General features: G+C 40.7%; 1 protein-coding gene across 5 annotated transcripts in view; it reads right to left on the bottom strand.

Moving 5' to 3' along the window:
* Positions 1-18,283, bottom strand: part of SMAD1 (SMAD family member 1) — a 53,584-nt gene that overhangs the window by 19,444 nt on the left and 15,857 nt on the right. For 4 of the 5 annotated variants that reach the window (XM_056489040.1, XM_056489039.1, XM_056489042.1 and 1 more), the window contains one exon: positions 2,610-3,232. In XM_056489040.1, coding sequence (XP_056345015.1) covers positions 2,610-3,009 — 400 coding nt within the window. In that variant the 5' untranslated portion in view covers positions 3,010-3,232. Of the gene's footprint in view, positions 1-2,609; positions 3,233-9,445; positions 9,610-10,047; positions 10,273-11,048; positions 11,130-18,283 lie in introns of those variants that run through there. The other variant, XM_056489041.1, reaches the window with a different exon arrangement.

Below are 18,283 nucleotides of genomic sequence, written 5' to 3' on the forward strand. Positions count from 1 at the left end.
AGGTAGAAAATCCATTCATGCCTCTGGCACTGTGGAAACTAAGATGTATCCACAGCACTGATTTCCCAACAAAGAGCATTACCTTACTTTACATATTTGAGGATTTACCACTAATCCATTCCTCAAACCTTACACAACACTGAAACAAATCACATACCAGCAGAGAAATGAAGGGATAGATGCCATCCCATGCATGGATCATACCCTTCAGATCTCCAGTAACTGCTTCTGCACAAAACAGTTAAACAGAGACCACGCTGTCAAGCAGAGCCAGAACTTCATGATGTACCTTGCACACCAAACATGTATCATACACCATCTGAGTTTCCAATTCTGCTTTGTCAAGAGAAAGCACATTTCTAAGCCTTCTGGGAAACGCAAACCTTGATATCTGCTCAAGTCCACAGATTGTTGTAAATGGTGACTCATGCATGAATTCCCACTACCCATTAATCTCAAAGTGTATGCACTTATGTGGCAATAATGGTATTTTAATGTCCTGGCAAAAATGGGAAAAAACAGTTAGCAGAATTTGGGAGTGACTGTCAGGAAATGAAGATAAAGACCATGCTTGGAGGACAGCAAGAACAAGGAAGGGACAAGAAAAAAGAAGTCAGAAGTTACGGAGCACAGCTCTCCGAGCCAAATGGGAGTTCAGCTACTACCTGTTTCCAAAAGCTGCTTTCCTACTCAGTTCTGTGCAATACCCCCCCCAAAACAATCTGTGGCTGACTAAACACAAACCCCTCCTATATTACATACCCGGCCTAAAATGCACATTTAGTTAGACATCCTTTAAAAGTTTTATTCTATCTTTCATAACTCATTGAAGTGAACACAGAATATGGATTCAGTCCCAAGCTGCACCAGGGGAAGCTTAGGTTGGACATTAGGAGGAATTCCTTCACAGAATGGTTGATCAGACATTGGAATGGGCTGCTCAGGGAGGTGGTGGAATCACCATCCCTGAAGGTGTTTAAGAAAAGACTGGATGTGGCACTCAATGCCATGGTCTGGCTGACATGGTCACGTCTGGTCAAAGTTTGGACTCAATGATCTCACAGGTCTTTTCCAACCTAAGTGATTCTGTGAAGTGACAGGATATTTACAAATACCTGGTTTTAAATATGACATAAATGGTCCATATGAGAATGTTCTCAAACTCAGTCATTGTTTTTAATACTAAAGCAAAATGAGATAGAACATGTAATCTGGCATCACAGAGCACAACTGTTGCTCAGTCTGATAGAAAAAGAGCTGTTACAGGAATCTTAACTTTCAGTATTTTGAAATACTGAACGTGAGCAACCAACCCAGACACATGCACACAGTTAGCAGTACAAGTACATGACTATTTTATTATCCCTCTTGTACTTAACATGAAATTGTTGGGTTTTTTTTTTTTAGTTTTAAATTTTTTCAGAAGTGTTTTTCCAAAGCTGAGTTCCTTTGTTCAAGCTGCCGCTGCGTAAATACATACATTATGGGTATTGCATCTGCCATTCACATGATCTCCAAATTAATACTAACACAGCAAAGGGAAATATTTAACATCAAGATATGCACTGTGCATTGCAGATCCAAGACAAATGCAATTTCCATCCACAGCAAAACAACCTTGCCTCATTTCCATCATGGTTCTGTGTATCCTTGCCACTCTACAGACAGCTGCAGAGCTTATGAAATGGCTATCACTGATGGACTTCCCACATTTAAACCAGGGAAGTCCACCCATGCCTGCAGTGCATTTCTGCAGCCCTCCTTGTACACCCTCACAAACAGCTGGAGACTAGTGATGACACATCCAAGCACAGTTCACCTTAGTCCCTGGAAGTATTCCCTGATAATAAACTTGCCTGAGTGAAATTAAGCACAGAGTTATCAAAAAGAGGTTTGGCCCTTGAAGAGGAGACTGGAGAGAATGGGGGGCACCCTAAGAAAAGTAGTGAGGCAGTGGGTAACAGGTAAGCAAACTGTGTTTGTAGAACAGCTGACAGTAGAACTTCACATACAATCAAACAGTGCTATCAAAGTTCAAACTGAGGGGATTATAATCTGCTATCTAAATTATCTAAACAAAGTCTTTTTAAAAGGCAACGATGAGAGATACTAAAAACAATGCTATTTTCTGTAGAATGAAGAAACTAAAGCGATAAAGTGAAATAATAATTTGAAAATACTACTACTACTAATACTGTATTACCACTGCTGTGTGTCAGAATGATTTTCAAGCAAAGATAATGCAAAAAAATCCTTTATGTTAGCCTGCAAAGTTTCATACAAAATCACAGATCTGCACAGTTGAGTAAACAACAAATTAACTGAGGGATAGTGGGTACCAACATTCCCAGATGATACCAGGCCCAGCAGCCTGAGGCAAATACTGAGACTACCTATGTGTAGTGATAAAACATTTACACAAGTGAAGCATTTGCCCCGTGAAAGGGAGAACTGCTAATTAATGCCTACATCCAGATAAACTGCAGAGGAAGAATCTGACATGTGCAAACAGTCACTTTTGCTTATTTAAGCCGATGAGTCACATAATTAATTGCCACACTTTGCATTGCTCAGATAAGGTGTAAAGGTACAAACACGGAAGAACCTACCAGGACTTTCCACCCGCTTGTAGTGGTAGGGGTTGATGCAAACCTCCTTCTGTTTTGAACCAAAGGGGAACTCACAGCATTCCAGAGGTTTCAGTTCATGGTGGCTCTGCAGGTCTGGCCAGCGCCACACTCTGCAGTAAATGACGTGTGGGAGCCCTTTCCGGTGCGACACCTGGAGCCGGCCATCCAGGGAACGAGGAATTGTGACACAGTTGCTGGGCTGACCAGGACAGCTTAGTGCTTTTTCCAGCTCCTCCATAGCACCTTTTTTCTTCTTCAGCTTTTTCACTAATGCGTCAACAGCTTTCTCTGCCCATTTCTCTTCTTCATCCCCTTGCTTCCACCCCAACAGCCTCTTCACTGCTGGGCTGGTGAAGGAGAATAAACTCGTGACATTCATGGTGACCCTGATGTGGTGATACCACAGATTCAAGCAGGAACGACTGCCCTGTTCTTCCACCACCACCAGGGTACAGCAGATTGTGTCAGCAGTCAAAAGCAGCCTGGATCAAACAGTTCTGGTCCTTTCTCCTTTTCAATCCTCCAGTCCCAGGAAGGCAGCGCTGACATCCCCCTTGATGGTCACAACCTTCTCATTATTCTAAATCCTTCTGGTTGACAACCTAAAGGAGAGTATCAGAGAAAGAGAAGAAAAAGGATTTTATCTTTCAAGTTAACATACAGCAGTTAAAAATATCCCTCACCTCAACCCAGAAGAGTGGTGTGATCAAAAAACAACCAACAACAAAACAATAACAAATGCTGACAACCTCCAAGACTGGACTCAAGGTGCATCTGATGATAACTTAAGCAGCAGGACTTGCTGCTGAATCCAGTATAACCCTATATTAAAAATGTAGCTCACATTGAATCTAGCCTAAAACAGTTCCTCAGTTGAAATTTTTCACTGTTAAATGTGAGGGGTGCTATAATCTGCCTGTCAGCTGTTGCAACCTTAACCAGCAAAAAATCCCACAGAAACAGTGCAGGATCACTAGTGCTTTTTTTATTATTTATTTTAGAGAGTCGCTGGAAGCAATATTTCCCAGTAGCAATGTGCTGCCCAGCTCTCTCCAAACTGCCAAGCATGAAGTTCAAAAATCACTGCACTAGACCTGAGCATAACTCACTCTGAAAAAAAAGAAAAAAAACCCACCAAAAAAAAAAAAAAAAAAAAAAAAAAAAAAAAAAAAAAGTGAAACCAGAAAGATCTTAGCCCTCACTCACTCACATGAAAAAGAAAACTGCATCTGCCCACCTCACCCAAGAGCCCTCAGAACTCCTAGCAGCCTGTGAGGGAAAGCTATCATGAACTTCACCGATTATCCACTGACCCTTTGTGCTGCAATGTCTGCCTGATATACTCAAGGACTTACGAAGGAGTGGGAAGGACGAGGAAGTCCAGATAAGAGGATTTTAGACAGAACAGTAGTCCTCAAGCTGGGAGACAAGGAATGGGACTGAAGCAATGGGTCAAGAGGGGGAGGAATGGCACATTTGAAGGAGTCTCAGCTGTGAGCAGCAGGTTTTGTCCTTGTCCAGGCTGGGAGCAGGCAAAAGGAAAAGCAAGGAAAGCAGAAGAGACCCAGGACTGGCAGGGAGGGGAAAATGAGACAAAGAGCACCATACCACTGATTTTCAAATAGACAGACAAGACAGGAAACATATCCTGGACTGGAAACCAACAGGTTGCAGAGGAAGGGGGAAGGGGAAAAGGATATGAATATTTTTGTTGCCATCAGAACAACACAAAAAACACCCAATCAACCAGCAATCTATACACACAGAGAATAGAAGGTGTCAGCACACCCATGTTGGACAGAATTTCACAGCTATATCAAGAAAAGATTGCAGACTTTAAAACTGCAAATGCTATGGCACACTCACTCTCTTGACTCTCAGACACTGCAACGGTTCCATAGTATACCACTATATTTGAAGAACTTTAAGCTGACAACCATCTACTTTATCCAAATAAACTTGTCACTAGAACAGTTATCTAATTGCAGAGGTTCAGTTTTATTAGGCTGAATGCATAAACTACATTTATGTGAATAATGATTATGGACTAAGACACAGGCCACATCTACCTACATTTCAAACTGGTACATCCCATTTCTTTTATGCTAAGAACTGTATTTGAAATAATAATGTTAATGCAAGTGAAGATTTGCATGAGCCTGCAGCAAATTTAAGAATTTGTTTTGTTATGTGGGCATGTGCTATACTATTAAATGAACTGAAACTCCATTACTGTCACTGACTGTACTCCAGGTATACTTTATCCTTACATGCACTGTAAAGTGCTCTACTAAAATGCTGTGCTAATTTAAGAACTGAATTACCAGAACCCCAGTGCTTGTGTTTTAAATATATTTGTAACTGAGTTATTCTCAATTCATATATAGTCTGTATCTCAATCAATATTCTAAGTATCTTTTTTCTGTACTTTTCAAACAAAAGATACAAGTTCCACACACAAAAGTTACAAGTTCCAGTAGTATATCAAGTAAAGCTTTCTCTTTCACTTCCATTTAAATTAAACAAAAAAGATTTCAAAGGCTTGAGTTGAAGTTCTAATAAAGGAGGAAGTACAAAGTCTACATTTCGACCCGAGCTTCATTCAACATTGATAATGTTTGCAGATGTGGCTCTATCTAGGCCAGACCCATTTTTCACCAAGCTACTTGCTGTGAAGAAGGAAAAGTCCTGTCTGTTAAGAATGTGTGTTTATACCAGTGCCTGAAAATACAGCCCTAAGATGAGCTAGTGCATGAGCTTTGCACAGACTAAGACGACGCTCAGATGCAGCCCCAAGCAGCCAGACCAAAGATTCTCTCAAGTTTTTTGGATCAAATCTTGCAGCACACACACACATCCCACTCCCACAATCATGCACTCCAAAACAAGTTTCACCCTCACAATCAAAGCTATGGTGGCATCTCTGTGGCAGCAGCTGCTGGGAGCAGGAGGAACAGCATTAGGCACAGCGCTGGGAGGTGAGCTTGGAAGTAATGCAGCTCAGCAGGACCCAGCTGGGCACCAGCCTCCAGCCAGGGATTCCTGCTGAAGTCCTGCCTCCAAAACAAAGCCTAAGCACATCCCAAGCCCTGAACAAGCAGCAAGATAAGGGAAGGGGGACAAAACTCTCAGGCTGTTGTACACTAGCTTCTCTAAGCTCCAAAACCAATATTAAGCTAAAAAAAACCCAAAAACCAAACAGACAAAGAAAAAAAAAAAAACAACAACAAAACTAAACAAATAAAACTCAAACCACAATGTATGTGGAGATTTTAGTTTCCAAGAAGCAAAGAGCTAGTCTGCAGGGCTGAGCCCTTGCCAGTACATTCCATTTCCCTTTCTGCCACTCTTGGTTTCTGCACTGCATCATTTCCTGTATTACTTCTGCACAAAGTGGTCTTATCAGCTGGAAGTGCAAAATAAAGATTAAACCAAGAGTCAGCAGATGACACAGTCTGTGCCTCTCTTCCCCAAATCCACGTGCCCTTCTGGGAAAGTGGGAGTTAATATTTCCAACAGTTAAGTGACCACCAGCCCTTGAAGGGTCTGTTTATTCACAAGGTAGGGATGAAACAGAAACCTAGGCCAAACAACAGGACACTCTCCAAAAGGCAGTCTGGCAACAGTTTAAAGGAAATTGAGTTGTTACCCACTTATCAGACACTCTCTACATCCAAACCCATGCACTTTTTATTATGCATTCTGTCTGCTGATGGATGTGTTGGACTCAACAAACTTCTTTTAAATCCTGGTGTTGTTTTATTTGTCTTCCTTCACTGCTGTTGTCTTTTTTGTAGTCTCTGGATTAGCACACAAACCTGTATGCAGCCTGTAAAAGATAGGTGAGCATTATATTTTTATATATATATCTGTTTAGCCTGCCTTGTACTTAAAAAAACATATTTAGGCAAAATGCCTAAGAGTGAAGTCCTTTTTTTTCTAGCCCTCAAACAAAAGATAGTTACTCTGTCAGCAACATGAAGCAGACAGTAAAATATTCAACGAGACTGCTTTCAAATTCCCACAGGAGATCCCATAGGAAACTGTCCCACTTTGCATAAATGACTGTTTTTGATGGGTGGAGAAAGGGTTTGGACAATTAGATGATCCTCTCCCAGAGGGGTGGATGGGGGAACAAAACAACTTCTAGCCCAAGTTTCAGGCAAACAAGAAGTGACTCTAACTCTTCTACTAATTTCATTATTTGTATTACAGGCTCAGTGATGCAGGCAAAAAAGATCCTATTAAATATTTTTAATATATGCTTAGCACAGTTAGACATAAAAATGGGCAGGAACCACAGTGAGGATAATTGTTAATAGAGAAAACTGTCTAGTCTATGACTACATTTTAAAAATTCAATTTATCTTAGTCAACATACCTCTTCCCAGCATCCATTACTTAGTAACACTATAAAGAAATAACAAGTAGAGAGATTTTAATTTGCTTCTTTTAAAATATTTAGTCATTTACCAGCTCTGAGAGACACATATTTTCAGCAACTCATGTAATCAGTACAATATTTAGACCTTAAAAAAAATTAAAAACCCAAACAGATTTTGGCATAGAAGCCAGGGAGCTGCCTATTCTGCAGGAATGATCTCCAAGTACAGTTTCCACGTATTACTAAAAGGCATGAAGTCTAAGCAGCTGCAATGGCAGAATGTATAACAACATATTGTGCACTAACTTAATCTAGCTCCCTGTTCTTGGAGCAAGCAGCAAAATGTTTCTATTTCTTTCTTCAAGTAATGTGATTTGTGAAACAGAAAGTCCGGAGCCTTCAGCTGAATTACCCTCCTTTTAGTCAACAAATTCTTTCTTTGCACCTTCCTATGGCAGAAGAACAGATCTTCCTCAGCTTGGAAAAATACACTAAACCTGGTAGAAACCTCAGTAACATTACAACACACATGCAAAAAGAAAGCACATTTCACATCAGAGTGCTGTACAACTCATTAGAGAGCCTGTACAGAACCTGACTTGGCTTCCTTTGTAGGTTTGGAAAACGACAAGAAGAAAACAAATTAACTCTTTTATGATCTCTTGGCATGGTAGGAAGAATTCAAAAAACACTGAAATATGCGATTCTGTGTTCTAATATGCAACACATCATTCAAGCACAAGAGGAACACACTGGTGTTGAAAATACCTCATCCTACCTAACAGAGAAGGCAGGGCTTTTCCTGACACTGCATTAGACTCCCTACCTTACTTAAACCCAGCAAGGGCCAGGAGGATGGGTATCACCAGTCTGTTCTGTGGAGTAATCTCTGTTACAGCCCAAAATACCCAGTCTGTCAAAACTCCTCTAGGGCCATCCCTCATGATATTTGGCTGAGGGACTGCCCTTCCAAAGAAATCTCCCATGTATGTGCAGCCCACAGGGAAAAATCACAGGGTATTCACAAGCACCCTTTAGTTCAGCAGGTGGGGGGAGAGCAAAATGAAACCACAGGGGCAATGTAGGATTTACCAGTGGAGGGGAGGAGGGCAACAAAAACCCAAAAAGCCCATTCCTCTGTTAGTCCAGAGCATGAAGGGATAACCTTACACTATTAGGATCTGCCAGCTCCTTCCCAGTGCTCCCCACAGCTCAAACCAAGAACATAGTGTTCAGCCAGTTTCTACAGTGAACCACAGCTTTCCTCCTGCCCGCCTTCCCAGTTGGCTTCTGGCAGACAAGGCACTGCTCCTTGCCCTTGAAGTCTCAACTATCATGACTGCAAGAGTAAAACAATAGCTAATTCTTACAGGTTTTCTGGATTTGAGGGTACCAGATTTGACAGATTTATGGTAACTTCACTGTTGCTTCTCCAGAAAAAATACCCACTTTCCATACACATGAGAAACCGAATCCTGTGTTACAATACAACTAAAATGGCACAGAAGTATTTCTAAACAAGTATATCATTGTGAGAAAAGATCACTGGCAAAGGTTCTTTCCCAGTTTTAACAGACATGCATTAACAATTAGATCTGCCCTTGTCCTGGTTAAGAACACTTCTTCCCAATACCTTTGCAACTGTTTTGACCTACTGAAAACCATAGTCATGAAAACAAATTTAAACACCACATCCTTCATTGAGTCTTATCTCCACCATGTTTACAAAAAACACTGATACTATACAGCTCTTAAGTGATCACCAGATCCTCAAATCATGCCTTTTTCACCGGAGATGAAAAACACCCTGCTGAATTTTACTCATTCTTGCATTCAGATACCACAAAAATCACAAAACGCCATCTCTTCCTTTGCCGCCTGCCAATCTCCTTGCAGTGCTTATTTTATATATATTTTATATTGCCAAGACTACAGGAGAAAGCTAAAACCAAAGTTGCCAAGATAGCTGGTCAGGAAGCTGGGTGAGCCTGCTGCACAGCAGGGCTAGTACAAGCAGGGTAGATGAAAACATCCATGCAGGTGTGCAGAAATCCCTTCTGGTGTCGGCGAGCAGTCAGACTGAATCGGATGTGCTTTCAAAGATTATCTCTAAAACCGCAGCCTCGTACTTTAACCAAGGTCAGGAAGGAACTGTAACTTGATGATTCAGTCAAAACTCTGGCACAGATGGGATTGCAAAATATGAACTTCACTAAAATAACCTATAAGATGAATGCAAGGCTGTGAATCACAAAACTTGCCACAATAGTGTAGACAGGTGGGTTTTTTTCTAAATGCTATGTAGGAAGAGACTCTTCATTCTTCACTCTCTCCAAGCTAAAGGCCTCTTAAAGAAATCCTCAAACTATGACAAGACATTCAAAATAAAGCATAGCCAAAGAAACAGTTTTCAAGAGACACTATGAATTACCAGGTATCACAGTGGGTGCATCCTTGGGGCAGGTTTATCCATTTCACCTCTGCTGTGGTGTACTTAAACTTCACACATTGTCCCACCAGGACACTAAGAACATTCAGGAGTACAGGAGCAGCCAAGGATCTCAGCCAGCATTGTTAGATGAAACAGACCAAGTCCTGAAAAATGCAGTAGAACCTCTAAGACCAGTCTGGAGCACTGGCCATGGCTTTGTGAACATCCACAAAGATGACAGGACTAGCCTAGCTATCAAAATAAGTCAGAAGTCCTATCCACATGGGTTAAACAGATTTTTTTTTCCTCTTTCATTATAAAACTCCTGTATAACTCCATTTTTCCACAAAGACTATTCCCTTTCCTGACTTTTTGAACTGTCTTTAGAAAACAGGTGTTGTTTACAACAATAACAAACACACATCTGTGTGGGTGTGTTAATGCACACAAAGGCAGGATAACTGAAACCTCTTCCTATATTTAGATCTGTCTGGTCAGCTCTAATTGCATAATTTAATCAAAACCCTCTCCAAGGGAAACACATCCATATTCATCACAGGCATCAAAGGAAACATCTTTACAAACTATATCCTTTTACAAACCAACACATGGTCCCACATCACTTGTCCAATTGTTGAATTCCTCCTTTGGGAAGGGCACGGAATTTTATTTCTTTTTATCAGCTGAAAAAAGCATTTCCCTCCAATTCATCAGTACTGGGCGGGAGGAACTTCCTTCACAGGTGAGATGGGGAAAATTTACTGACATGTCACTTTCAGGAGTTTTTTTAGGCAGTTAAAACATACATCTGCAGCATAAAGAAAAACCTTTAAAACAGAAAAGAAAGAAAAATGCCCATCACCACTCAGGCATCAAAATTTTTGAGTGAAGCTCATAAAATGCAAGATGTGTTTTGTCTTCAGAGAACAGCACAGCCTAGCACAGACCGCATGAATTTAAAAAGGGGTTTGTCAGCCCCAGCCAGAGCAGTGCTCCAACAGCATGTATTTTAAGGAGGGAACCCCACCAAATGCACTCCAGTTATGCTCAGCTGAGGCAAGTCACTGCTCTTACAAATGATTCATTTCACCAAGAGCATGCACCAATACAGTTACATCAGCTGCATTAAACCACTTCTAAAGACTGTGACCCAGACCTCATTTATCAGAGATTAAGTAAAGATGTTAAATTACAGCTCAAGATCCCCAGCTTTAAAGCAGAATCCTTCACCAAATCAAAAGATGACAAAAACTGAGAAGAAAAATTACTTATTCACTAATAAAAGAGTTATTGGGTCAAGCCTCAGCAAAGCAGAAAAAACTGGTGAAAATTAAACCAAAAAAGTAATGCTGTTAAATTAAATAAATCTTTCCACAAATTAGTCCTCCACCCACCATTTAAACACCTGAAATAAGAATAGTGAGTTTGCCAATGCTAAAGAACATTTCAGTGCATTTCATGAGATGCTTGCTTTACTCTTTTTAAAGGATTCTTCCAGCTTTCCTCATTTTAAAGGATTCTTCCAGCTTTCCTGGTTTTTGCCTTATCTCTAAAACCCAAAGAGCTATTTTTTTGCCTTTAAACAACTTTTAAAACACTGTACCTTCTTCATGTCTTTAAAATGTCCATGCTGCATTTCATCAAGTGCCCTGCAATTCACAACTACCATTCTCTACAAAAAAAGTGTTTAAAGATGACACAGCTTTGCAAGCCATGTTTATACTACACAGACACAAACACCAATATTTGCCAGACTTCCACTGTCCAATGAAACATTATTTAATTACAGCATGCCATGAGTGGCCTTCTGAAAACCGGGACTGGACTTCAGATGAGACAAAACCCAGTGTGCTCCAGGTCCTCAGGACAGTGAAGAGCAGCTGCACAACCCCATCATAGCAGCTACTCCCTGGAAATTCCTTGGTATTTATCAAGCCATTCTAAGTCACAGACCCTTTATAAATGGAAGATCACAGTGTTTATAGACGCTCCTGCAGCTTCCACACAAGACAATTAAACTCTTTAAAGTTTACTATTTACAGGCAAGTACAAATCAGGGATCCTCCTGAGACCAAGTCAAGGACACTTTAGGTTAAAGTTTAAAATACACCCACAAACACATACAAAGGGTTGATTGCAGCCTCTACCAGCAACTGAGGTACAACTCTGAGCGTGCCTACACTAAAAACAGATGCAGAAGTCACAGACACACCTTTCCCCTTTCAAAAGGGCAAAACAAGGGTGCAGACATACACGAGGAGTCAGAAAGATCCAAAAAACTGTGGGATGAGGCAAAAGCAGCTGCCACAGCCCTGTGCCAGAACATCTGCAGAATCTCACGTCAAACTGTTTTCTCATATTCCTGAGATCAAGGCTTTGGAGCGTTCTGTACAAAGGCTTCAACCCACAGATAGGAACTGATAGTTAATACAGCAGTTGGGAACAGCATAGCTTGAAAGGAAGTGGGAGATATCCTCCTACATTGCTTACTGGGAATACAGAGGTTTTACAACAGGAGAAAAGGGCTGTAATCTGTCTGTCTAATTCCCTGGTTATCTTTAAGCTTTTCATGACTTTTGGAAGAGGAACTAAGCCACATAAAGAATTACTCAGTACCCTTTCCTTATCTGCAAGCTTTTCTTCTTAACAGAGCCTGTATGACTGCATATGGCAATAAGACAACCTATTAATCACTCCACTATAATTTTTTGAGACCAGTTTGAAGTTACAAAAGCCAGGTTTTGCAAAGCTGCAAATCTCTTGCAGCCAAGACACCAAAACGCAGCATTTTCCAAACACCCCATGCTCTGCAAGGTCAGCAGCAGGCTAGCTTAAAACAGCCATTATGCTTCCAAATTTTCCACTGCTGCCTGCTACTGAAAAAACAGTCACAGCTGGTCTGGAACTGAGGATGGACAGAAGAACTCAAAGTTCCAAAGTTGCCTGCCAAGACTACTTACTTCTAGGCTACAAGCAAGTGCACAGAAAGAACACACAAAGATTTCTGACTCCTTGCCTTTTAGCTATTACATACATGTCTTTAATTCTGGGACTGAAACCAGCACTCCCCAGCTCTCGAGATAAGAAGCCTTTAGGTTCAAACAACTCTGACTGCTGGCTAGCCTAGAAGATTGAGAGTCCTCATGTCCCAAATCAGTGAAAACAAGAAGGTAGACAAAGGTGGGATGGAAAAAATCAGGAATATCAGACTTGTGCCAAAGCAGCCTGCCACCAGCACTACCAGTTCTAAACTGCTCCCCATTCACAAACCACAGTAGATTCACTGCTGTTTGACCATGAACAAGACTAATTCCTGATAAACTGGTGGGCAGAAGGGCAAAGAGAACAGTTATCCAGTCAACTGCAGTAAAAAGCCCTGAAGTATTTATGCCAGTCATGCTGATGCTTTCTGCAAAAAAGCCTCTAGCCAAGCCAGAGATAAAAATTAAAAAGATGTTACAGTCAGATTCCCATGTTCTGGAGAGTTTCTCAGCACAGCAGAAGGCTACAAGGGAATTCAGTGAGTACCTCGTTCCAGCACTAGGAAAAGTAGTAGCTCCCACTACTAGGGAAATACCTACAAGCTTGTATTTTGAATCTGTAGATAGTCTGATTCCTTACATTTAAGAAATATATTACAAACATGCAAGTAACAAAAATGAGTAAGGGTTTTTAAACACGTTTATTGTATAGTACCGTAACAAATGCTTTCTGAATTTCTTTTGAGAAAAGTGGATGGAAAGCCAAAAATCTGAAAGTGATTTATGCAGTGGTGCAGAATGCAGGAAAGCTACAAACAGTGCACTGGCTCACAGCACAGATCAGCTTCAGGTGTCCTAACTGTCATCACTGGCAATGATTTCTGGTAACACCAATCTGCTTTTACAGAAGGGTTTTTAGTGGATTTAGTATTTGCCTTTTCTCTGATTTCTTGATAATGCCACTAACTGTACTGAGTTTGCCAACTGTTTAAAGTTATTTCATCCTTTAAAGAGGAAAATAAAGTTTCTACAATGAAAAACTTGACATTCTTTTCCTCCTGAGGAAAAACACTTGTCCTGTCTCACACAGGACATGCACTAGATGTGTTCTGCTCATGCAGTTGCACTAAACTAGAAAAACAGCTCTAAGACAGCTTGCAGTTTATACCAGCAAAACAACACTTGACCAGGAAAGCTTGTTTAAGTGTTGCTCTGCACCCGTTCCTCCCTCACCCCCCATAAAAGATACTGCACCATTAATCACTGTCGTTTCACTGCCAATAGAGCTACACTGGGGCTTTGTGGCTGACGTAACTGTTGGCAGTCCAGTCTCTCCCTGCTAATCACCAACATAAGTATCTGGGAAAAAAACCCTGTAAATTAGACCTTTCCTTGGCAAGCACTTTAAGGAAGTCTCCATCTGGGAGTGCTACAGCACTCGTCTGTGACTGGCTATCTCCAGCAGCTGCCTTGGGCCAGCAAGGTCACAGGTCCTCAAGCCAATGAGCAGCCCCAAGGGCTCGCTCCCACCCAGAGAGAAAAGGTTTCCCTTTACTCCCTTGTGCCAGCCTTGGTACTGCAACATAACTTTACCTGTCAGTCAGTTCACCTTCCTAACCTGGCAGAACCAACATAAACCAAAAAACACATTCTGCAGGCTCAGCTCAGAGCACTGAAGTCACCCAGCCAGCCTACATGAAGAAATCCCAAATCTCTGGGACTGAGAGAAACCCAGTTCTTAAGAGTTATTTCCATCTCAGGGAGCTGCCATCCTTCAATTTTAAGTGATATGCAGGTCAAAGATTAGCTCACACTCAGACACAAGTACTTCAGCTGATTTGCAAAACCTGCTCTCACCCCCAGAGCAAGGAGCCCTGCTTTGGCTGGTTATAAATAATCAAACACTCCAGCAAGCAATTCAACCCCCTCTACTGCCACTACCTTCTGCTCTAGTAACTAGACAGCAAACTTGGGGGAAAAAAGATTTCATATCCATCTATCCAAAAATACCACACACTGCAGAGTTTTAAGCTGAGAGCATTTATAAAATATTCTCCACATGAAATATAATACAACATATTACAGAAACTATAATTGCATTATCCTAAGTTTTTAAGCTAATAAAGACAAAGACTTTTCCTTTGGCTACTACCAAGAGAATGCACTTAACACTGACACTAGCTAGCATGGATAATAAAGGGCCTGTTATTAAATATGCCAGACTGTAAAGCCAGCAGCGAGCAAAAATGCGGAACAGGAAACTGCAATAGTCAAGATGGCAACCTATATGTAAGTCAGCTTTTCCAAGACACTCAGCAAGGTCAAAATTCACACTTTTCAGAATTCATCACTGCATTCACCAGGTAATTAGCAGAACTAGAATGATGACATAACCAAGGTCTGTTCTTTTTATCTAGCTAGCTAGCCATCTATCTTCTTAGTGATAAAAAGGAGAAGTGCCTGACGAGCAAAGAGCAAAAGACTGTGTGAAGGAAGATGAAATTCTGGTCTTGAATGTTGGAGACTCAAGGTAAGACCTCAGTAAAGCCACTCAGGTTGGGTCTCTGTCCCTTCCATCTCTCTTCCCTCCCTGTACAGTGGAGCACATGCTTTAGGTGTGTTTGGAATTCCTGAAATACTACCACACATTTGAAATTAAGCATTGTAACAACATTAGGCGTGTAGCAATCCCTGAAACCATCATGTACATGTTGGCAAGTCTTTGAGGTTCAAATAAATGCTAAATCTACTTTATTCACTGTTGGGACAAAACAGTAGAGCAGTTGTCACACAACTGCAAAAACAGAAGTTGCCAAATACGATCCTGGGCAACCTATACGGCCATGACTGAGCAGGAGGCTGGACCAGATGGCCTCTAGAGGTCCCTTCCAGTCTCTGCCATACTGTGATTCTGTGAAGTTCTCAAAACAACCACCTGCCAATTAATTTGGTCACACATATGAAAAGCAATAGGTTCAAGAAAACTGGATAGAACTCTGCCTGGCTTGGCACAACTACAGCATCGCATCAAGTACTGCTACACTAAGGTAGGGACTGAGCTCTGTTTGCTGTGCATAGGCAGAGGCACAAGACAGCTGCTTTCTCCCTGACTTTGACCACTTCAGAGAATCCAGAAGCCTTCTGAGTTGCCTCACTCTTCTTCCCTTCATGCCTGTACCTTTGAAGTTTGGCTTCATGTATGGTTCTGTTCCATTAAAACCAAGTCCTCATCACAGTCACCTTGCTTCACATACAGCCAGGTAAGAAGCCACTTTTCCACCCCATTTTTCACTGGTTGTGAGCTACTGGAAGATTCTGATCTATAGAGGTTCCCATGCCATACTCACCACTATAGCACCAGATAACTTAAGCAACCATGACTAAGCCCTGTCATTTTTACATCCTGTTTGTCTCACAGCCTATCTGCAAAGGCAGGATGGATTATTTTATTACACATGGAATAAAGTCAACAGGAAAAAAAAAAAACATCTTGTAGTTTGTAGTTTTACTAACCTGACTAAAGCCCTTCCTGGATTAAAATAAATCCAAACTCACTTTCCCCAAAGTATATTTCAGCCCAGAAACTGTAACAGTGGTAAAAATACGTCAAATTTCCTACCAGAGAATTTAGATATCAAAAGAAGAAGCCTTCATCAAACAGAACTGTGTTTTAGCGATGAGCCAGTTTTAGTAACTTCTTGGGACCCAGGAGCAGAATCTACACTCCTAAGCAGGTGCTAGTGTGTGGCCTAACTTGAAAGTAAATTTCTTGCTTCATGTAAGACAGCTTGGAAAAAACACAACTGGCCAACAGTGAGCAAGGGTGTTCTGCCAACTATTTTGTCCTACCGAAACACTAGCAGAGTTTGTTTTACAACATCTTGGGAGGGCTAGAAAGAAAAGGACAAGGAGTTGAAAAACAACAGAGAAAAAAAACCCCAACCCATACATTTTTTGCTATTCATGAGGATATAATTCCAGATAAATTACAGGGACACTCCAGAGAATTAAATCAACTGAACCAACTGAAAAAATAGGAGATGTCAGTTCCACAACATTTTCCGTCCTCTCTCTTACACACATTACCATGTTTATCTTGACAAAATATTGGGACCCCCCTCTCCTCTGCCACAGAAAATATGTCCAATTGCAAGCTACATGTTTCCTTCAACATATCAGCTGAATCAAAGTCCTTACTAGTGAGACAAGGGCGCTTGATTAATTCCTCCCACGTCAATATTCAAATGAAACCTAGCAGATACAAAGGTGAAATACACTGGCAGTATGAAGTCAAATATGCAGCTCATTAACAGCATCTGACCAAACAGCAGATGTTTCCCCCTCCTATCACCCTTAGAAACACATTTAAGGGGAAGCCACAATTTGTTGCAACATGATTCTCCAGTTATTTACTTCATCTTTAACCAAAAGTGATTTTAAGCTTTTAAGCATTTAAACGGCATTTAAGTATTTATATATAAATAGTTATTACATACACAGACCTTGATAAATTTACAGGCCCTTCTCAACTATATATAGGTGTAGCCTACCTTTATCTGATACAAACAATTTAACTTTCAACAGCAGGGACTATTATTTTAGGTATTCATATGTGCATATACACATATAGCATACCTATCCATATGAAGGATCCTATATACACACCATTGTAAGAATAAAACATCTTTAAGATGTTGCCCTGGTTTCAACATGCTACACCAGACAGAATGCTGAAACTATTTTCAATGCCTTAAAATGCTTGAAATTGGAAGTCTGAAATTATTTATGAGAAAAATATCTCACCAATTTAATCTTTCATGTAAACACTGAAGAATAAGATACCAGTTTACCGTGTTGAGCAAAGTGAGAAAGAAAACAAAGTAAAGGTACCATCAACTGTGGTCACTGCATGCACCAATCAATCTGAACATAAAAGGCTCTCTGAACTCATGGAAAACTTCTCAACCTCCTACAGAAGTGTCAAGTGTGTGCACATATGCTTTTTTTGCTTTCATCTACTTAGGTATGTCCTTAAACATGTACATAAGTCTTGCCACCTCTGTAGAAGAAACTCTGTAATGCTGCAAACCCTGAAATCCAAGTTCTACTCATGGATTAAATCTGTATTGAGAGGACATATTTTCAGCTTCTCCTCAAACAAGTGCCAAGTACTGAAGGAAGCAAGGTCCATCCGTCAAAACTGGAGGGCAGATGTGATTCTTACACCCATGCTGAGGACAGACATGAGGAGACAGCAAAAACTCTCATGATTCAGTCTATAATCACTTCAGCACTGCAAAAATTTTTAATGGGTATCTTATTTTCAAGTTACCCAATATTGGATTGATAGTCCAAAGATCACTTTGATGTGGATTGGCATTGTAATAGTTTTAATGACAAAAATATGCAAGTGATATACTTCTGAATACCATTAAGTGCTATAATTCAGACTGTCTACACTGGCTTAGACAGTCTCATCTGCTGCCATGTTGGGAAGAGTGTTCCCTTTATGAGTACAGAAATATGAAATAATGCTTCAGAAATCACTGGTGAACCACATTAATGATTTGCTTACATGCCAACTCAACATAATAGTTGGGTTTGGATGATACTGCTTTGAACAGTGCCTAAATATAATGACTTATATAAAGGCAGGTTTAAAAATAATTTGTTTTCCTCCTTGTACTCTACACTTCGCCTGTGCATGCTGGAGAAAGGGTGGGGGAAGAATCAAATGGAAGAGACTGGTGACATCTGTTCTAATATCTACTCTCCCAAGTGGATAACACATATTAGAATAAAAGTGACATAGTCCAGACCAATTATGGAGTTATGTTAGAATAACCAAACTGTGCAA

This window comes from Oenanthe melanoleuca, chromosome 4 (assembly GCF_029582105.1).
Source record: "Oenanthe melanoleuca isolate GR-GAL-2019-014 chromosome 4, OMel1.0, whole genome shotgun sequence".
Classification (NCBI taxonomy): domain Eukaryota; kingdom Metazoa; phylum Chordata; class Aves; order Passeriformes; family Muscicapidae; genus Oenanthe; species Oenanthe melanoleuca.